The 26329-nt window shown below is 39.7% G+C and overlaps 2 protein-coding genes across 4 annotated transcripts in view; both read right to left on the bottom strand.

The window, feature by feature from the left end:
• Window positions 1-11808, bottom strand: part of vwc2 (von Willebrand factor C domain containing 2) — a 40119-nt gene extending 28311 nt beyond the window's left edge. Inside the window, exon 1 of one of the 2 annotated variants that reach the window (XM_010898082.3) lies at window positions 11273-11806. The gene's annotated coding sequence lies outside the window, so the exon portion shown is untranslated. Of the gene's footprint in view, window positions 1-11272 lie in introns of both variants that reach the window. The other variant, XM_020047196.2, reaches the window with a different exon arrangement.
• Window positions 11809-16264: 4456 nt separating this feature from the next.
• zgc:110045 (uncharacterized protein LOC664755 homolog) lies at window positions 16265-26291 on the bottom strand. Of its 2 annotated transcripts, none has more exons than XM_010898083.5 (13): window positions 25788-26291; window positions 24461-24499; window positions 23528-23648; window positions 23304-23360; window positions 23102-23218; window positions 22653-22784; window positions 21961-22089; window positions 21635-21730; window positions 19773-19814; window positions 19253-19328; window positions 18537-18589; window positions 17993-18162; window positions 16265-17466 (listed from the first exon to the last, which is right to left on the bottom strand). In XM_010898083.5, the coding sequence occupies exons 3-13, from the start codon at window positions 23603-23605 to the stop codon at window positions 17109-17111; spliced, it is 1308 nt and encodes a 435-aa protein (XP_010896385.1). In that variant the 5' UTR covers window positions 23606-23648; window positions 24461-24499; window positions 25788-26291; the 3' UTR covers window positions 16265-17108. The 2 variants fall into 2 exon arrangements, with proteins under 2 accessions (XP_010896385.1, XP_012987576.1); XM_013132122.4 differs by having other exon boundaries at window positions 16265-16614; window positions 25788-26290.
• Window positions 26292-26329: the final 38 nt, after the last annotated feature.

Genomic DNA, 26329 nt, shown 5'->3' on the forward strand with positions numbered 1-26329 from the left:
CGGAGGGTCAGGAGCCGGGAGAGCCGACAGTGGGCCGCCGGAGGGCGCCGGGGCGGCTGGGACAGGAGAGGCCGCTGCTGGCAGGTAGGAGGCGCGGGCCGCCGCTGCTGGCAGGTAGGAGGCGCGGGCCGCCGCTGCTGGCAGGTAGGAGGCGCTGGCCGCCGCTCCAAGGCAGCAGGGGGCGGTCGGCGCCGTGGCGCAGGCACCGGACGTAGTGGGGGCGCCGTCGGGACTTCCCTCGGGCACCCACTCAGCCCCCCCCTAAAAGTTTTCTGGGGGACTTCGGTTCAGGAGGGGACCACGGACCGGGAGTTGGGCACCTCGACCTCCTCTTCCTCCGGCCTCCGGAGCCAGATCTTGGCTAACCCTTGGCTAACCCTAACCCTTTCTGAAAAATTCTGTTGTAGCTTGCTTGTGTGTTTTGGATTATTGTCCTGTTGAAAGTTCCTGGCTTGATTAAGATTTTGGACAAAATGCCTCATATTCTCCTCAAGAATTTTCTGGTAAAATATGGATTCACATGGTTGGCCCAAATGCAATCCAGTTTGTATGAGGTTCTTCATTTCAAATGCAGTGTATTGCGGCCAAACAACTCTACCTATGAATCATCTATCCAGAGCACTTTGTTCTAGTAGTTTTGGTCTTTATCCAGGTGCTGTCTGGCAAACGTCAGTCGTGTCTTGATATTCTTCCTTCCTGACCTCCTTGTAGGCCAGATTTCTACAGTCGCTTTGTGACAGTTGACTCATGCACTTCGACATTGATTGTGGCAAGAGAAGCCTGTAGATCCGTTGCTGTTACCCTGGGGTTTCTAGAGACTTGAATGAGCATCTTTTGTTCCACTGTTGGCCTGAATTTGGTGTGATGAATTGTCTTATGTAGATTGCCAGTGGTCGCTTTTCTTTTTCTTTCACATTTGTAGAATATCCATCTGACTGTGGAATGATGACCTTCAAATTGTTTGAAAATCTTGTAACCTAATCTTTCCTAGACTCATCGGAATCAATCATTTTGATGATTTGTTAAATTAGGTTTTCTTTATCAATGAATGTATATTGAATTTACCTCAAATATAGATGTATCCAAATATGTAAAAAAAAGAAAACTTTCCTGGGGATGTACTTTTCCCATTACTGTATGCTTAATTTAAATAAAATAACTTATGTTATATTTTATAAAATGTTTTACTTTTGCCTTCATACAGTAGTTTTAAAGAAAATATAGTGCATGTTTTTTCTCATAAACACAAATCTAAGTAACTGTGTAGCTTTTTAGAAACCAAAAAATGACAGTGATTTTTACATTGGCAGCTTGCCCAGCCACCAAATCAAAAGGGTTTCCATTTCCTGAATCTGGGCCAGGTGAAAAAAAATCAATAGGCAAATTTCACAGCCAATCAGAACACTGGTAACACTTACTTTCATAGATTTTTAGCTAACTTGGCTAAAGTTTGTTGAAGTGTGTAATGGTGTTTAAAGAAAACTGACTCATGGATTACTGTTTCTCATGATCGATAGACCACTTCCATGTAGATGAACATAAAACATCAAGTTGAAAGTAAGTACAATTCTCCTTTACATTTCTTGGGATGTGTCCTACATATAGCAGAATTCATACAAATCATCTGTAACTGTAAAAAAGTGGTGTTATATATGCTGATGACTCCAATGCGTAGTGCAACATCACTCATAACAAAAATAATTGCTGTTTGGAAACTGCACACAATAGTGTAATAATGGAGTTGACTGGAGTGGTATTTTGGACACAGTAATTGCAGTTATTTCTGCAGTTTCCTGCAGTTATAGAAACCTCACAGAATGAGTTAACTGATGTATTGGGATATTAATAAGTGTGTCTGAGTTAATACGAAAAAATAGGTGTTAAATATTTCTATAATCGGAAACTGATCATAGAGATCCAAGTTTAACAAATTTGGACAGCACATCAGTGTTTTACTTGGGCCGGAACTATCTAATTTTAAACAAACAGTGTTCCGGTTCCTTTTTTAGCCAAGCCTTATTAACATATATATTTTCATGAACATAGTCTAATGTGTGATTTGTCAGTTCCTGCACTTATTTTATCCCAAGTCAAGCGCTGCGGCACACTCACAGTACTGTAGAGCACAAAAGTAACGAAATGTATAGTATGTTATAGTTGTACACACTGTACTGAATCAAATTCTACCGTACTGTACTCTTCCAAATAAATAGTAATTATTCATAAAAATAATGTAAAAAATAAGGCTATTTAATTTATAAGAGAAACAGTGTTTCCTCTTATAAGAAAGAGAAAGTTTCACTTCATGTAGTAAGTTGATTCAGTATTCAGTCATGTCACACTTAGAGGTCTTACAAAACCACCAGACAGCTCCAAACAGAGATGCCAGCTTAGCTTTTTTAGTGCACTCTCTTAACAAATATCAGCAGAATGCACCAACACCCCTCAAGGTTTCTGGTCAGAGTAAATTACTGTTAGGTCTTGTGATATTTCTCAGAAATGTATTTCTGTTCAAGAAACCCTGTTACTTCTAAAAGATACATTGGTGAATACCAAAAATACACATTATAATCAAACCATACAGATGGGTTTGGGGGTTTCTGATACCCCCCTAGAACAAATTTCCTCTAATCACCAGTTATTATAGAGAGCAATCTCTGTATGAAACTCATTACCAATTCATATTTCCCAAGCAACAAATTACCTTCACATTCAAGACAACCTTAAAGTATATGTAATGAGATTGACAATTTGAATAGACATACAAATCCCTGAATAAGCCTATTGACTACACATTTCAGGTATTACGATCGTTCTTGAAATGTGGTGGCATTTGTACATTACATTTAGGAAGCAATTCTTAATCTTTTTTTACTTTTCCATTCATAATGTATGTTGGTACATCTAATTTTAAATCAACTAATTTTGTAGTTAATTACTTTACATTTTTACCATTATGATAACATATTAACACAAATGATGTTAATAACAATGAGACGCATTGTTAAAAAAAAAAGATTGTATTAAATAAAGGTCACAACTGAAGACTATATGATAAATAATAAAATATGATAAATAATTTCTCTCACAATGGTATTTCCCCTCAATTTACAATTGCTAGTGACCCTTAATATTGAAACATCAAATTATTGATGGAATCCTTACAAAAAATCCTATTAACTAATAATTTCATCTAGACCCTGTTCACTGATAACAGCCACTAGAGAGAAAACTCAAGGTCCTTGTATATTTTGTTATCAGTGATTTTCAAGGCCTTTCCACCAATGACTTAAAACAGAGGGACACAGATTAAAGTAGTAAAAAAACATTGGTATTGTAATAGCCTTCTTTGTTTTTATTGATCTATACAACAGATTAATGGACTGGACCTTTAGATAGCACCAGTGGGACCAGCCATTTTGCTACCCTCCATTTCCTACAATGAATACAAATAGATGTTTTGCAGTATAAATGTTTACATTATCTTCTTAAATACAATTTAAATAAATTGTATATGCATAATCTTTCATGTCTGTCTATGAAGGAGGGAACCAGCTATGACACAGCTATGGGAGGTAACGCCCTAGCAGCCTCTGCTGAAGAACAATCACACCTCTTGAAAAGGTCATCCTTCTGGAACCCCATCCTTGCCAGGTGATATATTTGCAGCTCAGGTTTGAGGAACTGACACCGTGGGTTTGCATAGAGGTTTTACCTCACACTCTCCTTACAGTTGTTATAGTCGTAATTGTGGGTTTCTTTTCAGTCCGTCACACGGTAAAGCACAGCTAGGTGGACAATCATTCCACAAGCTGGCTCAGAGTACACCGAACTAAGTGGCCCAAGGCAGACCACCCAATAGGAAATGCATACCCTGCACACTGAATTAATGACCCACTCCTGGGCCCACCATAAGAACAATCCGGACCAGAATGGAAGCTGTGACATCCACTGGAATAGTAAAATGGAGCTGGCCAAATCCACAGAATTTCAGGGTCTCCTCTATGCGTGTGTAAAGTCCAAACCGGACAGAGAATATGGTACACGAGGGGGCACAGGTAACGCGTAGATATCCCCAATGTTTAACTCAAGCTAAATCCAGAAGCAGGGACATTTAGAACACTTTTGTTGAAGAGACAGATTTAATAGACTCCAATGGGTGCAAAGGCAATCTCACCGAGAGTATCGGGGAAAAAAACTCAGGCAAAGTCCCAAATGGGAGAACTTAGCTTTGAGTGTCTTAGACACTACAAACCTTTTAAGGTGCAACACCTGATGGATGGACCCCTGGAATGGTGCCCTTGATTCTCACATGATATGCTGAAGTAGCTGCGGCATACACTTTCAAAGTGGAGAATAAAAGACATGTCCACCAGAGAGCTCTGAAAATAAAAATATTTGGGCACAACAGATTGAACGCCCACTAATTATTGCAAAACATCTAGTCATAAGTGCCCTTGAGAACTGGACATCACACCTTCACATCACGTTGGATTTCTTCTTCAAATTCCAACCGTCCGGGCCTAGGTACCAAACTTGTCCGTGCGTTAGGGTCAACAAGTATTTTCAAAACAACTAAATCTGTACGTTGTCTTTACCAAAGAATTCCCATGTCCAGAATGACCACGGCAGCAGCCTCGACCCTCCTCGACAGAAGATTTGCAAGCAGGTTGACATAGTCGGGAAGATATGAGATCCACACCAGCACATGCTGATCCGACAGCTATAGGAAGAATCGACAGAGTGCTATAAACACTGCCAACTGCGCCAGGTAGTTGATATGCAGAGCTTCAATAGTATTCATATCCACCGAACCGAGTTGCCATCATCCAGTCACATCACTCTCTAGAACTGAGCTCATGGGAGCCCTGTGGTAGTACCAGAGGTCCCAAAAGCTAGGCTGAGGCCCTTAGACCTGGCAGTGCCACCAAAAGCAACTGGCTTCAGCTGGGAGAAGCGTTCAGGCGATTTACTAGCCCTCAATGCTGGAAAGGCAGCATTAACAATTGCCCAAGGGGAACATCTTCTATCACTGAATCCCCAGTAAGTGTAAGCACTGTGTGACCCGTCAAAATTAGGCTAATTGGAGCCAGAACCCAGCGGAATATACTGAGATGAAGTCAGACAGCTCTTTTCCCTGGATTCCTAAAAAGCCTAGAGACTGAGAATTGGACATTAACATGGATGTGTATGACACAACTCGCTCCCTTGACTCAACCACCACCAGCCAGTTGACTGTAATTGCTGGAGGCTCATGTACATTTTGAATTCATATACTCTGAGGCGCCTGCCAAATGGCACCTACAATCGAACTGAACAATTTTGGAAACTGGGAAATATTGGCTTTAACAGCCAGCCTGGACCTTCGACATAAATTATTTGCACACGGAGAGAGGATTTCCCCTCCCCCAAAAAAGCAACCCTGAAAAATGGTTTAAATAAAAATGTGCCGGCTCTCCACTGGGTTCAGGTGCTACTGCAACTAATGGCAGTGCCACTAGTTGGTACTACTGTCAAAGCAAGCCTCACTTAGTTATGGACTGCAAACATTTTAATGGCCATCGGGAAGAAGCACTATTATGGAGGTTATTATATCTTTCAGCAGCCAGTCACACAGTGGGGTGAGATGGTGTGCTCACCAACTTGCCAAATGCTATCACCCCACTGCTGGTAGCAGTGACACCGCACCCTGTAACCCAGCCGGAGAGACAGCTCCAAAGAACTTGACCCCATCTTCACTGAAGAATGGGGGTGATTTGTGTGTAAGCACATTTCCCAGGAATGAACTATATGAACTACAGTGACTGCATGTTGGATAATAGCATGGATGCATTTATTCCCTTCTTACTCCCACGACTACACGACCAACTACACTACAGAGTCCATATTCTCTGTCACAAGGCCCCCCATAGGGGCCAATGAGCTACAGGAAGGAATCAACGATGAAAAACCCAGTAATGAGCCACATATGGGGACGGGCGCCTTTGGATAGCCATGTTTTTCAGTGGGCCAATTACACAAATATTAATGGCGAAAACACAGCAAAATAGCTTTCCTAGAGGTAAATGTAATGGCTGCCAATGGTGCTGAATAGACCATGCCTGTATATCCTTGGTTCTGGTCTGTGTGTGTAAATAAAGTTTCTGTCCTAAACTTTATTTAGCACAGATAAAGCACAGGCTGCTTTTTGTTGATGATACCCTTGCCAACAAACTCCCAACTCTGTTCTGCAACCTCGGTTTCCAGGGGCAGAGATAAGTGGTTGTGTGATTTGCTAGCACCAACATTGAGTTCCCTTCAAATCCATAGTAACAACAGCATGTGGCGTTGCAAATTGGCTCAGGACTGTCCGGTGTGGGTGTGGCTGTTGTTGGACAGAGTTGCCTCGTCGTGCTCTAGCAACCCCTTGTGGTGGGCCATATCCCTGCAAGCTCAGTTTGTTGGTCAAAGTGCGTAAGGGCTGTTGAATACTTCTTGGTTAGAATTTGTTTTAAACAGAATAGGTTCAACTACCATTGTCTAATTAGTATTTTCAAGAAAGAACAGATGGTATATAAATATGCACATTAAGCTTTCTCTGAGCCTGCCTAAATTTGCTTTACGATAAAATAAAGAGAAGCAAAACGTTATCAGTAAGAATTAAAACATTGTATTTATTTAGTTCAACTTTTCAATAAGTGATATATACCCTTTGATCGCTAAAGAATATAACTGCCTCATGGGTTCAACTAGTAACCCTTTAAAATAACCTCTCTTGTTTGTAAATGTAATTGTTAAAAATATATTTTCTCAAACCTTATCATTTGTTGTTCTTTAAATTACAGAATGCATCTTTAGACCTGTGAAATAATGTTATTTGAAGTTACTATTAAGATTAGGGTATTAGCGAAGTTCAAGCTGAATTCTAAACATTTGAAAGCCACTTTGTCAGTGTTCATTTTGGCAGCTTTTGCCATTGTTGTTTTTATCAGTCTACCAAAACTCTGGATAACAGGTAAAAATGGTTGAATGATGCACATGATGGAAGTAACAGGGAAGTAACAATGACCAAAATTATAGACAAAAATTATAGCCTTTTAGCAACAAAAAAAAAATCTATGAAATAAAGGATATTTAGGCTACCACTTACCTCCTACCATGTTCAGAATCAAAAAGCGTTTTCCAACTACATGAGGGCTGTTGTACAAACTTTGAATATACTGATAAAAATTTGAACTAAACAAGATAGCTGACAGAATGAACACTTGTCAAGACATCACAACCTCAAACATTCGTCATGCATTTAAAACAAGAACCCCTTAGCAATCCTTAAGATTATTCCAATCTATACAAAGAACAGACTTGACATGAAAATGAATGGTCAACACCTGACTGGTTTGCCAGCAGTATATGTAAGGGGATTCTGTTCTGTTAAACGGCTGCATTTGAGCCAGGTTCTAAATCCATGGAGCCAGGCAAATTCGCTGCCCTTTGAGGAGGTAGAATGAGGTGCACAGAGTTGCAACAGATACAGCCTGTGACTCATTAGTAAAAGGAGATAATTTGGATCGGTTTGCCGTAACCTCACAACAGCTGCTGGTGCATGGCTGTCACAGTTCCACCTCTATATTCTGCTGACTGTTAACTGTCCACTTCCCCTCCTGCTGGATTCCAAATAGCTTTCAGACCAATCATCAAAAGCCAAGTGTCTCTATTCAGTTCTACATTCATTGTTTTTCTCATACTGCCTGTCTGTTATTGCCTTTTATCTGTTATTAAACGCAGCAGAATAACTGCATGTGGAAATAATCCCAGTGGTTTAATAATCCCACAGGTTTATTTCTGTTTAATACAATATAAGCATAATGGTTTTATCAGCACAGAATGAGTAGCCCATTGATGCCAGTCTGGCTGACAGACTAGCCTGGTTTCCAGTGACATTTAGGTGTGTAGCATTACTGCTGTACTACATCAGAATAAATAAACACATCCGCTATTCATTGTCGAGGAGGGCAGGTTTAAACATTACTGTTGACATAGTTCATATTTTCCTGTTTATGGTCAAGGTTGTCTTTATATCTCAAAATATTCCATAGCGCCCACTGATGCAATTTCACAGATCTCAGCAACATTTCATTGAAGATACTGAAGAGAGTGAGAATTCCAGATTCATTACAATTCCCTGAAACACCGGAATTGTGCCATATGTTAGCTAGATTATTGTCTTATTAATCAGGCTACATCATAACTTTACTATGGTATGTCATAGTGAGGATGGCCTCGATAATAAAACGCCATACATCTGTGTGAAGGTGTTGCTTTGTAGAAACCATTTTTTTTATATATATATATAAATTCAATTGGATTAGTTAAGGTCTTGCCAATACAACTGATGTAGATTTAGGGGATGATTAATGAGCTCTTCAGGGGGGCTGATCTTCCTCCTTTGTTGTGAGCATAGGCTTGTTCCATGGCTGACTGCTCTAATTCTTATTGGTCCAACAGACATCTATAAAGAGACAAATTCTTATTCTGGAGTGGAGTTCTCACTCCACATCTAAATCTTCTGCAGGCAATAAAAAACTAATTACCACAATTGTTTATTCATGATTATCATATCCATTCTATGTTCTTCAGCCTGCTAAGTCAGGGAGTGTCTCTAAAAAAAACTTCAAATGGTAGTGGAGAATGCCATTACCTTCAAGGTTCAGAAATGTGTTAACAGACTATGGCAGAGAAAGCTGGGAAGAGAAAAACGGATGAATTTCTTCTTTTGTGGCCCTATATATATGTTGTAACCGATGCCAGTGATACCACAGAGGGCTCAACTGTGCTATGACATCATAATGCTTATATCGTTTGAGCAGGAAAACAAGCTTCATCAACCACTTTGTCAATTGTACAACTTCAATCAGCTGCATCTGTGTGCTGGAGGTCACCTAATCACATGAGCAGTGAAGCCCTTTTCACACCACTACCTCCAGTGCAGTTTTATTCCATCATTCAGTCTACAACCAATATAATCCTCCACAACCACCATCGACAGCACCACAACCACCACTACCAACACCACCACTACCAACACCACCGACACCACCACCACCGACACCACCACCACCGACACCACCACCACCGACACCACCACAACCGACACCACCACAACCGACACCACCACAACCGACACCACCACAACCGACACCACCAACACCACCACCGCAACCACCACCGCAACCACCACCACCATCAAAATCAAAGACTGAATTAAAGGGAAGTCAGTGTTCCCCTACAGTTTAAACAAAGACAGTTTTTACACTAGTTTTATTTAGATTTTTGCATCTGAGATACATTTTTCTATTGTGTAAACAGGTGAAAATCTTAATTGTGGCACGTCATCTTCCTGAGGTCACATGAGACACGTCCCTGACAGATACCCCTAGCAGCTACTGAGTTCAAAAGGCGATGTCTCGCTCAATGAGTACAGGGTTGGAGAAACTAATAGTTTATTTTGCTGGGAAGAACTAAAACAAATCTCACACTGGCACCTCAAATTCTGAGCCTTTACGGCATACCTCTGGCCCAGCAAGACTTTCTCATTATCTAGTGTGAATAGAAAATAGCATTTACATATTATGTAAATGATATTTAAATGCATTTGTCATCAGGACAATTTTTGCGGTCTAAAGACACTCTCGGCTGTATTACAACTACAAAATACAGTACACACCATTTTCTCATTGAATTGTGCAAGGGATGTTAACTAAACAAGCTACCAGGTTTTCAGTATGCATATGAGTTTTCTGTGGCTCATATTTGAGTTCTGCACATAGCACGCATGACATTTGCATTTTTTACATTGATGACATACTGTACGCAGTTCAAGCATTCGCATTGGGATTGGACTCGTATTGTGAAAGTGTAGGTTAAGTAACAGGAAATATGTATTCCAACAGCTGTGGCTAATAGGTTGGGTTGAAAAGATTGAAATACAGTCAACTGAGTTTTTTACATTACAGCATCATGCTGTATTGCATACTTCCCAGTGCTATATACTACTGACCCTAACGCAAAATCCAAAGAAAAAAAGCCTAAAAATGAAATTAACTTACATTTATTTAAGATTTAATATACCCCTAAAGGTATTTAAGAATATAAACATTTATGTTCAACTACACTAGGCCTATTGTAGGTCATCAGGAAACCAGCTAGGATTCTTAGTACTGATCCTCAAGTGTAATCAGGGATAAATAAGCCAGAAGTGCAAAAGGTCACAGGCTTATTTCAATAGGTGTTAATGTGTTAAACATGGGGGCCTATTTTCTGGATGTTTGTTTGAGGTAGCAAGATTTGGATCCAGTGATCCAGGTCCAATAACTCCCTCCCCTCCAGTAGCACCATCGCCCTGGTCATACCCTGGAACTTAAAATCCAATATGATACTGCAACAAGCCAGTATAATGTTTTATTAATGAGCGCATGCGTTGTAATGGCAATATCGCTTTTCATCCAAATATTGCCTTTTGTTGAAATATTGTCAATCCTTAGAGGAAAGAATCAGATCATTTCGATATTTATTAATAAGATAAATTGGCCTCTGGAATCCAGCATTGAATGTGTGCCAGGAACATTTGTATTTTGCTTGTCTACTAACACAATTGATGCAGTTTTTTCAAAATTATTTAAATTGCGAATAGAATACAAGTTTTCATATTGCAAATACTTAATCAAAGGGGGGCATTTACAGGACAATGCGCATTGCATTATGAAATACAATATTTTTTTGAAATCCACACCTAAACACAATTCCTTTTACAGCACCTGTTACAGCCATAGCCATTATACATGCACTTCAAACATCGTAAATCACTGGATAGCATTTGAAAGCGATTCAACATAGTTGTCCACTTCGAATTACAATATAACCTTTAAATATTCAGAAAATAGCGGCACAGTCTAGCAACTACACAACAGCTATGATTGGTTGGCATAACAGAGTGCAACAGTCTTGGTAGACTGTCTTCGTGCTCTTCATACTACTATACCTCAATAATTTCTATTATGTTCAGATATGCATACAAATTGTCTTTTATCGCGTTTTATTAAATCCATTCCATAGGCTGTACATGCTAAGGGCGTGATGCTATGAATCAGCAGAGATGTACACAACTATTTCCAATTCTAACAAAGTTGGCATGAAATGTATCCTACATGCTTTTATTTTGAATGAACCGATGGGGTACTGACCTGTAAAGTTACGAAACAATTGAATGAGTCCTGATAATATGAAAGCATGTTACCTGTCGGATGTTGCATGTGTCCTTTTTCGTTTGGGTTACCGTTGGGTTGAGGTAGAAGTCAAAGCGTTTTTTATTGCAAGCTAAGCTTCCCATGGAAACAACATATCACTTTAGAAAATGAAAGAAAAAAAACAGTCGGATAAAGGCAATAATATAAACACTACTGCGAACACGGTTCCAGTAGCATAGATCCCAATGATATGCTTGTCAATAGATGCGTCTTGCGCAACTTGCGGTCGTCCTTCCTACAACAAGTGCGCTGTAGTCTGTTCGATACACTACGAAGCGACTGGCGCCAATGTTCTCCCTCGTCTACATAGGCAAGGATTTCGGTATGGTTGACAAAAAAAATAACATTAGGGTCCTTACGTCACATTTCCATGGGTTCAATAGAATGGGAGCGTCGACTTGACCACTAGGAGGGGTAGGGAAATAATTTTTGCTAAATAATTAAATTATTACAGCGTGAGTTAAGTTTCCCTCAGTTTAACCAATTAAATGCATTGATTTCAATATCCGGTTCTTTGAGGGTCTCTTGTCACGTTTAAACGCAATAATATTTGGTTGTTATAAGAAAAGCATGGTGAACTGAGGTTGTGCCCAGATCGATCAATGCTTCAGGATGGTCTAACACACACACACACACACACACACACACACACACACACACACACACACACACACACACGAATACAGATCCTTGCACATTTGTTTAACATTTACCTATAAGGTTTTCATTAGGAATTAGGAAAACATTTTCTCCAACTTTGGGACAACGTATATATGTTCTAGAAACGTTTTAAATGTTGTTAACTTTACAATTTCATAGAAAATAAAGCTAGGCAAAAGACATGGCCAACATTTTAGAAACCTGTGTGATATTGGTTGCACAGCCTTTGTACAAAAAAGAGGCGTTGCTAGGATCACAATACATTCGGGGTTTAGCCCACACTCCCGCCCCGCCTGGGACAGAAAGTACAGGGATTTGAATGTACACGCTAGCGGCCTACACGTCTAGATTGTCATAATGCGCGATCGGAATTATAGATAATAAATCAGGCGCAATTTTATTATTATTATTATTTTTCATTTGAGATCCGGGGCTATTCTTAAAAGATCCGGGGCTAGCCCCGGACGCCCAGGGCTAACGATGCCACTGGTGCCAAATAACAGTCAAATGCTTTTTGTAAACACCAATGAGCTTACTGAACCTTTCTATTGGAATTTATTAACGCTTTTTAGGAGCAAACTGCGCAAATTCTCCTTTGGGGGATGCCCTGCACCAATATTTGTAATGTTTTGGATGTGAACCAAATCTGAATCAAATCTAATGTATTGACATATTGATGTATTACATCTTAATAATTAATAACAGGCAGGGTGTGTTTCATGAAACAGTACATGTTGTTGTTGGTGTATATAGAAAGACAACACTGCTGAAAGTGACACAAGAAAACCTGATTGAACTCAAAAACCCAAGCAAGCTTTAATTACTGGGAAGTAATATTCTGTAGACCAATTAAACAAACATAGAGCTGTAACCAAACCACATGTTGACCAAAAAAAACACCCTCTCCACAATCAAATATTAGGGAGGCTGTATAATTGCTTTGCTGTTTCTAGTAGTAGGAACCTTGAACGTGTGAAAGGCATAATGAAATCAGCATAACATCAGATGTTTTACAGTCCAGTGTTTAGTGAGTCTCCATTGTAGGTTGAGGGTCTTCCAACAAGACAGTTACTCTAAATGTTAAGCCCTGTGTGGTTCAGCTGGCACAGCAGGTTTGTGGGTTCCATTCCCAAGGTGGGGCAACGTATGAAAATGTAGACACTCAATAAGAGCATCTGCTAAATGCTTACATGTACACTCACCTAAAGGATTATTAGGAACACCTGTTCAATTTTTCATTAATGCAATTATCTAATCAACCAATCACATGGCAGTTGCTTCAATGCATTTAGGGGTGTGGTCCTGGTCAAGACAATCTCCTGAACTCCAAACTGAATCTCAGAATGGGAAAGAAAGGTGATTTAAGCAATTTTGAGCGTGGCATGGTTGTCGGTGCCAGACGGGCTGGTCTGAGTATTTCACAATCTGCTCAGTTACTGGGATTTTCACGCACAACCATTTCTAGGGTTTACAAAGAATGGTGTGAAAAGGGAAAAACATCCAGTATGCGGCAGTCCTGTGGGCGAAAATGCCTCGTTGATGCTAGAGGTCAGAGGAGAATGGGCCGACTGATTCAAGCTGATAGAAGAGCAAATTTGACTGAAATAACCACTTGTTACAACCGAGGTATGCAGCAAAGCATTTGGGAAGCCACAACACGCACAACCTTGAGGCGGATGGGCTACAACAGCAGAAGACCCCACCGGGTACCACTCATCTCCACTACAAATAGGAAAAAGAGGCTACAATTTGCACAAGCTCACCAAAATTGGACAGTTGAACACTGGAAGAATGTTGCCTGTTCTGATGAGTCTCGATTTCCGTTGAGACATTCAGATGGTAGAGTCAGAATTTGGCGTTAACAGAATGAGAACATGGATCCATCATGCCTTGTTACCACTGTGCAGGCTGCTGGTGGTGGTGTAATGGTGTGGGGGACGTTTTCTTGGCACACTTTAGGCCCCTTAGTGCCAATTGGGCATCGTTTAAATGCCACGGCCTACCTGAGCATTGTTTCTGATCATTTCCATCCCTTTATGACCACCATGTACCCATCCTCTGATGGCTACTTCCAGCAGGATAATGCACCATGTCACAAAGCTCGAATCATTTCAAATTGGTTTCTTGAACATGACAATGAGTTCACTGTACTGAAATAGCCCCCACAGTCACCAGATCTCAACCCAATAGAACATCTTTGGGATGTGGTAGAATGGGAGCTTCGTGCCCTGGATTTGCATCCCACAAATCTACACCAACTGCAAGATGCTATCCTATCAATATGGGCCAACATTTCTAAAGAATGCTTTCAGCACCTTGTTGAATCAATGCCATGTAGAATTAAGGCAGTTCTGAAGGCGATTAGTATGGTGTTCCTAATAATCCTGTAGGTGAGTGTATATACATACATGTATATACACATCAAATGCACCCAGGAACCGTTAAGAACATTAGTTTGACTGTTTTAGAGTGGCCAACAAAGGGTCCAGATCTGATTCACATCCATAATCCATGGAAACGTCTGACAACTATAGTTGGAAGGGAGAACACCTAAAATGTTGGATAATTAAAGCAGTTTGCTGCTGAAAAATTAAGCCAATTTTGCCTGCAGAAAGGTGCAGCAAGCTGATTGATGGTTACAAGAAAAATGTTTCTGCATTTATTTTTGTCAAAGCAGTATAACCAAGTACTAGCCCCGGGTGTCTATAATTTTTTTTCCATGTCATTGGGTGTTGGTGTTCTAAATTTAAATTCAAAATTTAAGATTACACAAATTAAATAAGTCATGCAATGTGGAAAATTAAACAACTTCTTTCTTACCAATTATTTCTTTAAAATGTCTATTTATTTTTAAAGAAATTGTGAATTAATAAAATTCCAATGGTGTCTATATTTCACCACATCTGCATATAAATGTTATGACCCCCTACTCAGAATAAAATACTGTAACAGTAGATGACGAAAGCATTCCAGTAGACTACCATAATTAGGCTAATATAACTGGTCAATGTCTCACTAATTTTCAGAAAATCTCCAAACCTCCAGATTGATTATTATGCCCATACAATGCTTTTCATTCCCAACACTGTATGCTGCATTAATACAATTGATTATTTAGAGTTATTCAGTGGGCCTTCCCTTGCCCATGTGGCAGGGAGAGAGAGAAGGAAATCATTAATATGGCATTAAGCAAGAGTCTGTGAACTCCTAACTGCCCAGAGCATCGTAGAACCAAAGTACCACGGTTGACTGTTGCTGTAGTTACACTTTCCCGAAGGTTGAAATGCCTTCACTCACTGTCATTACATTTCATCCCCTATTTACAATTGATTATCTCCAGCAGCATTTTAAACCAGAGCAGAAAGACCATAGTGCCTCTCCTGCCTTGTGCATTATGGGTTTGGAGAAAAAGGAAATGATAAATTGTTCAAGTTGTAAAAACAAGTTTTTTAGTAGTAGATCCATGGTTGGTTCAAAAGGGCAGGGTCACAGTGAAAGACTACAGGACACCTGGCTATTAGAAAGCAGCCAACCTGACTAGGCAAGTGGAGGAAAAAGCGGTTCCTGAGCACTTGTGAGAAAATATTTGTTGAATATTGATTTGATGTTTTGAGTTAATCCAAGTTCATCTCAATTTTTTAGTATTGCAGTTTCTGAAGCTTTGAGGCAGGCCTACATGTCATTTGACAGAGCACAATATTATTTCATAGGAAGAGCATGATGCACTCAGTAGCTTTTCACCAGTATTGACAGACAGAGGATTTGTCATGTGATTTGTCATTTATGACCAACCACAAAAAAATCAAAACACTGATGCGATACATAGTACACAACAGTCAGGCCGATATATTGATCGGCAGAGATTAGAGTACTCTATTTGTGTGTGGTTGTGTGCGAGTGTGTTTGTTGCATATCCAAAGATGTTTCAACCTGAACTCTATCTAATATCTGAACTAGATATTAGACCTTCTATAGTATGTTCAGGAAAATTCCTATGACAAAGTCTCATAGCTCTATATTCTTTATACTGTGTCATGCATCTCTGTACAATTTCTCCCAAAGGAATGCAGGATATATATAGAACTTAGTTCCTAGAGCAAGGTTATTTTTGACAAAAATAACCCATACTTCAGTATACAATGAATTATTGAAAAAGAATCTAGCAGAGTCAAAAGATATTTCTAGACTAAATTACCACCATATCAGAATTCTGTCTCAGTCCTCATGAGAATGTGAAAACAATAATTATTCAAATGAATGCGCCTAACCTCAAGGGGTTGAACAGTTAGAATTTGCTGAACAATAAAAAAAAAAGCAAAAAATGTGTTTTCATAAAAAGCTCCATTTATTTTGCCGTCAACGTATGCCATTGACAAATGTAACAAAACATAAAAGCTCAACAAAACTAAGAATGAACTCTAATTAAAAATACAAACATAAACATTTTTAACAAGCATTTGTAAAATGTTGTGCTGCATTAACAACATGTACCAAGGATATCAACTGGCCATACAGTTCAGTTCATCAGGGCTTCAGTTCTGAGAAGTGACCATGGGGATTATTGTGTCGAGTCAAAGCCATAAGAATCCAATGTGGTTTTAGGAGAATCCCATCCGCACTGCACGCGTAACGATACTACAGAACACCCAAGTCTGTTATCACTGACAAGAGCCTATTGGAGGAGAGGAGGAAAGTATTCTATGACGGAGGAACAGAGGGCAACAACAGTCGTGACAGTAAACTTAACAGTAAGACCTATTTTATGAAACCAGTAACCCAATCTGCAGCAGGTAAAAAGTAAATTCTTATTTGAGGCTGTGCCAAACAACATCACAGCTCAATGATTTATGTCGATACAAAGTAGAGATGCTGAGAGAATTCTTTTGGAAGGATCAACTGTGCGTCACATACTACAAGCCTGAGAAATGCCTTTGTATTGATCAGTATGCGCACATAGGAAAGGTATTACCTTTACTTAACTTACAGTTGCAAACAATACCGTAACACTCAAATAGGTCAGGTTTCATTTTCGCAAGATACCCTCCATCAATAAAGTCAACATACAGTGTCCAAATTAGTAAAGTATCGCAACGGGAACAGGTATTATGCGGTATTGACCCCACACATGCCTGCGGAGGGTGTGGGGGTCAATTCTTATCCTATGTGTCAATACGGGGCAAACTTCTGGCGGTCGGATTTCTTCATGCCAGCTGTTGGGATCTTAGCAGTGTAAGGGGATAGACCCTGCGGAAGGCCTGAGGTAGCAGCTTGGTGCATGGCCAGCATTGGGAGCGTTTTCATGCCAAGCAGACTGGAAACGGGCACGGCGTAGTGCTGGGTGGGGATAGACTGCAGGGTGGATGGGGAGTGCATGATGGTGCCGGGGACTTGTGTGGTGGCAGCCATGACAGCCATGGAGGTGGGGGTGGAGACAGCGGGAGCAGACTGAGCAAAGCTCATGCTGTTGAGGTCAATGGACGACGCGGAGGAAGCAGCCTGCATGGTGTATTTAGCCATCTCTAAGCTGTGAACAGACACAGGGAAGGCAGCCATGTCGGGAGGTGGCGGAGAGGGAGGGGTTTGGAAAAGTTGTTAAGTGGGGGCATTTCCAGAGAAAGACAGGATGAGAACAGGGCAAAGCAAAGGAGGGGAGGAAAAGAAAGGGGGGAGAAGAATCAAATGAAAAATGTTACGTGTGTGAAAAAGCAGTAACGGACAGGGTTTTCATGCTTTTTTAAGGACAGATCACTGGCTTGGTTAGAGACCCCAAGGCACTAAGGCTTTTTTTCTAAAACAACTCTCCCGGCAACATTGTGTGTAACGCTGTGTTTTCTGTTGTCAGATTGCGGTATCTCTTTCTTGACTGTGTTGCCTGTTCTTTGACTGTGCTGTCTGCTGTTTGACTGTTTTGTCTGTCAATTACTATTTTGTCTGTTGCTTGACTACCCTTTCTGTTTTTCCTCATTACCGTCAGTTGTATCTTGTATCCTGTAGTGCCTTATGAGTCCCAACTCCCACCCGACCACTCAGAGTTAAGGAGACAGTCTCACCTTGCATTGATGAGGTAGTGCGCAACACTAATGCTGCTTGGTGAGCCTATGATGGTGACCTGGCGCATGGGCGAACCATCCGTGGCACTGGCTATCTTAATGTGAGCGCCCGACACTTGACGGATCTCATTGATCTTGCTGCCTTGTCTGCCAATTATGCAGCCAATAAACTGACAGGGTAAAGATGGTAAAGTGAACATATAAGTCAAATGATGTGTCTTTTTTATTATCATATCAATTAAAACTTTAGATCCCCCAAGGTGGTATCTTCCTAACTGGTATATCAGAAGATTCCAACTCCCAGTCTGGACATTTAAACCTCATTCCCAATTAGACAACTTTGATTTGTCCTGCATGAAAATCTGTCTGCTTATATCATAGATAAGAAAATACCATGAAGAAAAAAAGCATTAATTTGGATTACATAGCATGAAAAACAACACTTTTAACTGTGATTTTCTGTTTACAGCAACAAAACCAGTGCCTAAAAGAAGATCTATAGTCTTTACATTGTATGGTACAGATGAGATTGAGTTAGACTTACGTCATTGGGTATTGCCAGTTCCTGAGAACTCGTGGGGACAGAGGCATCCAATCCTGAAGAGTAGGACAAAGCATGGTAACTACAGTACACTACTACTTTGTTTCCATATGCACGGCATGTTATGTTCTGAGGCATCGTGTTTGTTTTTAAACAACAGTACATCTAATATTAAACTGCAGTATAACATGAGACAAAAAAATAGCAAATTGATTTAACAACTTTGAACATATTGAATTATACATTACAACAGATTATTCATAGATCTTAGCATTACAATTGGGGGATTTATTGTTTGAAATATATGGTCAGCAATACCATTCTTTTTTTCACATCAAGAAACTGTATTAATAATTCTCCTTGAATAATGTGTTATTTTTTTATGTGCTGCTTGTTTGTTGTGGGATATAATACAAGGGAGTGGTATGGGTCAGGGATGGTATGGAAGATGGTACAGATGGAGCAGAATTGTTACCAAGGTTTAGGGCAGGATTTTGGAGACGAGGACTTTGTAAGATAGACCGCCACCTCATAAACGTCTCTATCTTTACGGACATAGTCGAAAATCACTATGTAAAAGAAGTGACAGAAGATGTGCTCCTTCCAGAAGAGGGTGTTTGTATGGTGTGATGAGCACAGGAGCACAGAAAGAGGAAGAGAAAGAAACAGAGAGAGTGAAAGGGATAGATGGACTTCCCCAGGGAGCCTTGGGTACGTACCAGGGAAGGTAGGGTTGCTCTGCCCAAGGGAGGGGAGGGGAATGTGCTGCATAGCCAACTGGTGAAGCTTGGTCAACTGCAGGGTAGGAAGGAAGTTAGAACTAACCAATCAAACTGGATTATTTCAGAGGAGCTGACAGCTTTTAGCTACAAAACAGAAGCCAATCTGAAGTTTAAACACAAAGCTCAAAGTGTGTGTTAGTTCAGTGAGCTGTCCTACGCTTGCTGTAAGAATCCTGTCGGCCGATGAGGTGATTTGTCAATACTTTGTGTGTTATTTCTGTGAGCAAGAGGGGTCGCATCATTGTTGGTATTTTTTTCTTATCTTCCCTGTCTTTGCTCACATTCTTTAGAAACAAAGCAAACTAATATTAGTGTTAGTTAAGACTATTGTGCAGGATGGTGTTAGTTTTTCATTCATGCTAGTTGGTCTGCTGAGGGCGCAGTGATGGCTTAGAACTGGTGGTGGTGGGAGTGGGTCACTGAGGTGGGTGTTATTGGATCAGACAAATCCACTTACATCTTGATGTGGGAAAGCATACTGTCCTTGAAATGTGAAGGCCTGCAACAATAGGAAACAAGATTGAGTAGGTTATTATTTAAGCAATAAGACCAGAGGAGGATGTGATATATTCAGGCAATAAGGCACAAGGGGATGTGTTGTATGCCCAACACACCATGGTTAAGGTATATATTCTGTATTGGCCTTATATCCCATAGCTGCCTTTTATTTTAGTATTTAATATTTTCTGCCCCTATTTATTTTACCAGGTAAGTTGACTGAGAACACATTCTCATTTACAGCAACGTCATTTTAAATAATTACAGGGGGAGGAGAAGGGATGAATGAGCCAATTAGAAACTGGGGATGATTAGGTAGCTGGGTTGGTAAGAGGCCAAGATTGGAAATATAGCTGAGACACTGGGGTTTAAAGGTGCCCTCCGGTCATGTAATTATACAATTGAAATAGCCCAGCTCCTCCCAAAAACCTGGTCTCATCTAATAGTGACCTCTCCCTGTCTCAGCCATAACACCACCAATCGCAACCCCAAAAGGGCAAATAACCCAGGTTATAATTATACAGTAAGACACAAGGGATGTGGTATATGGCCAATATATCATAACTGTGGGCTGTTCTTAGGTAAGACACATCAGGGTGTGCTTGGATACAGCCCTTATTAGTATTTTGGCTATATAAAACCTTAAAGATTCCTTAAAGCTATTATGAATTATTTACAGATAATTAAAACAGAAAGTATTCTTTTTGTCATGTCATTCATTTCTCAATTACAGCTTTTAGCCAATCAGTATTCAGGACTGGAACCACAAGGGGATTTATAAAATACATCTACTCTGGTCGTATTTCTTCAATTAACAATTTAAATTTACAATTTAATTTTTAAAGCATGACGCAAACAGGACCATGTTTCTCCCCTGTTAATAATTTTTTAAAACAGGTGCAAATCATAAAATAAAACTCCCCCATCTGTTAACAAATTTAATTAATGCTGCATGGTCTCATTGATTTGATTTTATTCCACCACATTTGATCAAAAGGTTAATTTAATGAATTATTTTAAACATGTAGCCTGTGTATCCAGTCCTATGACCACAAAGGTCATAATAGATTTTGTCATATTTAAAATGAGAAAGCATTGTACGTTATGTCACATGACAAAGATGTTAAAGGCTAAAGCCTTTATCTGACCAGTCACTATCTAAAAATTGCATTACATGCAGATGGTTCCCTCTAGTGGTAAACAGATACTCTGGCAGTTGTTTGGCTCAATGAGCATGTTTGTTTTTGTAGCCTAAACTCCAAGAAAATTGCATAACCTCATTACTCAGTATTGAAAATGCCAGGAAAAGGCCGAATCTGCATTTTAATTAGAATAACTGTAAATGTAATTAATTTCTATGAAATTCCTAGAATGAGCGGAATGAGTGTCTTGTTAGCATTTTTCCCAGAGCTCGTTTTTAATTACATCTTTAACTACAGGAAGGTATGTTAATGAATACACAATAACAAAATGATGTTGCAAGCAGCTATCCTTCCAGCCTTCCATAGTTTTAAATGATGGAATGTGACTTAATTTATCGACACATAACAAGGTCTTGTCTATCATTTTCCAGGAAGGAATTTGAATACCCACACAATTAAAATCCCAAATAGAAGTTAACTTCGTACCTAATGCCTTGAACATTCTAGCTTTTACTGTCACTGTTTTGAACATAGCACCATTAACCGTAGAAAGACAGTTGATCTTTTCCATTGGGCATCACCATTGCCAAAGGGCTGCTGTTTATACTGTAGATATATTTTGAAATAATCTTACTGTATTGTAAGTGTAACTTCTGGACAAACAAAAAAACATACTCACTTGTGACGCATTTTGATGTTGCTGCTGAAATACTGGATGGACAGCTCCAGGCATTGTCTTGGGACGATATGGGATAGTTGCTCCTTTAGGCGGTGACTAAAGGCACAAAGAAACAGTGAGGAACGGTGAAACCCACACAAATCGTTATCAACGCAGTATGATTATTTTGGTATCAGTTAGATACAACTACATAATTATGGTTTAAGCCCAAGTTAGATGACATATTAAACCTCTAGCCATTTTAGGCCTGGATATCAATTAATTTAACCAGAATAATTATTGGAAGCTGTTATAATGCTCTGTGTTAGTTGAATTGGCATGCTCACCTCCATCATGACAGAACAGATGTGTCTTACACACTGGGTGATGGCCTGAGGAGTGCCTGATATAGTGACAGCTCTCTCGGTGGACTCCGGCAGCATATCCCCTGCCACCTGCACCTGGGCACCTGTGGTCTGAACAATGGTGTCAATAGAGTGAGGGGAGTCAATTACACAGATAGGCCAATACTTTCCAACAGATTCAATTGGATTGTGTATTATTCATATATAATTGAACAGTGTCAGTTATATGTCTTTGACATGCACAAAGTAAATGTTGTACAAATGAGTCCCTTGCAACAGACCGATATGGTTCTACATTCCGAGATGGTGCCAGCACGTAAATATTTGACATCCAATTATTTGGATAGCGTATTCCTCCTTGTTGTTCGTTCACGGTGTGTACCATGAGGATACAGCGCCCCGTTCCTTTGATGAATCAGACTGAGTGAGCACATTGTTTAGAACTCCACCATTCTCTCTGAACAGTGGTGTCTTAGCTATGATTTGTTTAACCCCAGGCTGTTTTATTGGATAATCGAAAGGCTAGCTTTGGATAATCAAATGTAGCCAGATCCTCAATTTGTATCACAAGTTAACTATACAGCACAGACAGACCAACACAAATCAAAAGAGCTTCAACTGGAAGAAAGAAAGAACCTAAATAGAAGAACCTTCAGGCCTATAGACTGTTCTACCTCACGGATCTCCTTGATCTTTGAGCCTCCTTTGCCTATCAAGGAGCCGCACTGACTTCCCGGGAACACAAGTCGGAGTGTCACTGGAGGATGGCTTGTTACTGTACTGTTTGTCATTGCTGCTGTAATGTCCTGAAATAAAGGTTAAGACAACAAACATTCAGGATATTAACATGCATTTGGAGGGGAATCTTTTATATTAGATTTGACGCAGTGGAGAAAGAAATAGCAATTTGTCGCAAGAGCAGTGGGCCGTATTCAAACCCATGCTGCAGCAGAACATAAGAACTGGAGGAAGTGGCTTGGATCGCTGGGCAACACATAACATGAGGTCCTGAAAAATTGTTTTTTTTAATCATTCATTTTGCTTTGGTTCCTTTTGAGTTAAATGTTGCCCAAAGTGTAGAAATTATTTTCTTTTTTCACAAGGGCAAAAAGGATTTAGTTACCTCCTCAAACTTCTCAGCGATCATAGAAAACGCTCTGAAGATGCCCTCAGTTGGCCCTGTGATGGTGACAATCCTCTCTGGAGAAGATCCCTCAGAAATATTGATGCGTGCTCCACTCTGGAAACAGAGTTTTAAATTAATCATATGAACTTAATTCTATATATTTTTGTATGTACTGTCTGTGGTAAAAAAAAAAAATTACCTCCTCTCTCATCTTTTTGACGGTTTCCCCTTTCTTTCCAATTATGCTGCCCACTTCCTGTTAACAATGAGAGAAAAACAAACAAGCATAAACTTGACTAAAATTGTATAATTCAGTAATATTTATTGTGATCTGACCATTGGGATACTGTAAATACCATTGGGATATTTAAAAAAACAGCGTTATTAAGATAAATATTCTGTAATGAGTACACATTGTTTTACCTTCCCATGCATCAAAAGTCGTAATGTGAGGGTAACATTCATCCCTCCATCTGAGACCCCATCTTCCTTGTCAGACATATTCACTCTTAACACCAGACTATATATTCAGCTTCATACAACACTGCAGAAATAAACAGGGACACAGTTCAAATGAACCTGGCTTGGTCAATTTATTTTGGTTTACAATACAAAATTTAAGCGCAACCCGTAAAATTAATCCAATGTAACCGGCAATCAATACAAATCCAATGGTTAATAATTATGTTAATTATGGTCATCATTTCATGAAAGTAGTTTTCCAATGCGCTTAAATTTTTTTGACCTCACATATTTAACCGCCATATCAACCATCATATCAAAAGTGAAATCTAAGCCTCCAGTGTTAATGGTCCCGACATATCAGAAAGCTTTTGTGGTTCCATTACTCTTTATCACTAGCCCTGTGTTGCCAGGCTGATCATTATCATCCTGTTTAACGGTTCATAGTTGTTACTGGGTAAAATCACTGTAGTTCTCCCCCTGGTGTGACGCTCACACGGGACTCCCTCGTTAGTTCCGGCTAAACAGAACTGGTGACAGAAAGCAGATCTTTGATTAGATAACACATATAAATAGAGCTGCTTGTGTCCTACAGGGCTGGAGATCAAGTGATGTCTGTGGTACCCAAACAAACTGTGGTAGCACAATGTTTCATGGACCATTCACACTATACCCAGAAAGCCAGAAGAAGATCTATAAAAAATTCAGCCCAGATATGTGCTTAATATGTAAACCCTACCTTTCCCTGTGTGTATAGACAAACACAATGCTTTATTCCACAATCCAAAATTGTAATCAAATATTTCACCAGCTATTACCAATTTTTGCTCTAAACATTAATGTATATGTCATATATTTTGTAGACGTGACCTGTCACCCCACTTAGATACTCACACCAATGGATGGGTGAAATGCTTTGCCGCCATGCCACACCTAAAATCAGAAGCAACAAGGAAAAGTTAAGGTTTCAGTTTGACGACACCAAAACATTCACAAAGCATCTGCCTCAACATTCATTAGAATAATCCAACAGAATGGTACTCTTCAATTTTATGCATATGAGCAAGAAGAAAAAAATCTGAGAGAGCTAGGTCAGACCTGGGTCAACTCCCAGCAAGCAATGCAAAAAATTGACACATTCTTTTGTTGTCAACATTAGGCAAAGAGCCAGAGCAAATTTTCCATGGGCCATAATAAAATAATTTTGCCAAAGACAAAAGCAGACATTCAATGACTTTTTGAGCAGCACATAGGCTAACGTGTGATTCCATTCTCTGTGCCATGACAAGGTACTCTAAATGCATCCAACAAACAGCAACATCCCAGACTAATCCTATAGGCCAGGATTTGTTTGGTTAAAGCTTAAGACCCCTATGACCTATTTCTGTCACTTCTAGCATGTCAGCACCTGCTCAAGACTTCAGGACAGAACGTTAATACACAGCAGCAGCCATTATCATGATCTACAGATTATCTAATTCAATCCTTCATGCTTTTCCTACACAACAACCAAAACTGAGCAGTGACAAATAGTGTTAGTAACGATATAATCTGGGTTAGCCAAATGGAATTAGACTTTTGGGAACATATATTATTGAATAACTGTAATGTTGAGAACAAAATTATAATATATATTTTTTGAAGATATTCATATTGAAATTGAAAGTTTATCATGAGAGAAGCGATTCCAAGACTATGTTGTATTCTAGGGAATGAATACTGTTGTTTTACGTCAAACCACATTAAAACCTGTGTCTCACAGTCTCTCTACAAGATTAGTCCTATCTAAGCTTCAAGAAAAAAATATGTTCTTCCAGGTATGCAAGGGCATAGAAGATAGGTGAATATGTATTCTTTAATTAAAACCCCTTATTTGGCCAAAAGTCTTAGTTTAAAAAAGGTTACATCCATTTATGTTCAAATTCCCACTCTGTACTGTTAAAAAATGGCAATAAGAGTATGGAAACTCAATAACAAGGGTAGTTGTGTCAATTCAGGACAGCTGGCTATATTACCTTATAGAATACAAGATGGCTATCTCTATGTAAATTGTAAAAAGAACAGGGGATTAAAGTCAATGGTCGAATGAGACTATTGTAGTTTCCTTTTCGCCAATATTATAACCCACAGCCACACAAGTAGCTAAAAGCCTAATCCTCTATTGGTCACATTAGCTGAAAGGCCTGTAATGAGACAAGAACTATTAGTATGAAGCACTAACCTGTGCTTTTAATGTGTTCCTCTTCCTCTCTTCCTCGTGTCCCCTGAATGAGTTGTCTTCTAGTTTTACAGTCCTCGTTAAAGGTTTGACCCCCTTTGTTTCAGTTATTGCACAGAGAATGGACAGATGGCTCTCTGTGCCCTTAGACGGGCTGGCTAGAGTGAGGATGGATTTTCTATTTGTCCATCCCCTAGCTTAGCCGTAGATAAGCCTCTACGCAGGGCAAGTGAACCTGCACCTCTACATGTCAGTGGCACAAGAGAGGCTTTCCTCTGAGTGGAGAGCCGTTAGCTGCTGAGGCCTGAGGGCAAAAAAAAGGTCTGCAGGACAATGTTTAGAGAGGAATATGGTTAGAGTGACCTCATGGTAGACATCGTGGAAGTCTAATGTTCACAGTCCACAAAAAACGGAACAGCTGCAGTAGAAACTCTTGGAGTTTTTGAGTTTAACATCTATAGGCAATACAAGAACACAAAGCATGTGTTCAAATCTACTATCATTTTGAGGACTAATACATCTACTTTTATTCTAAATAAACAGAA

Source organism: Esox lucius, chromosome 6, assembly GCF_011004845.1.
Source record: "Esox lucius isolate fEsoLuc1 chromosome 6, fEsoLuc1.pri, whole genome shotgun sequence".
NCBI lineage: Eukaryota > Metazoa > Chordata > Actinopteri > Esociformes > Esocidae > Esox > Esox lucius.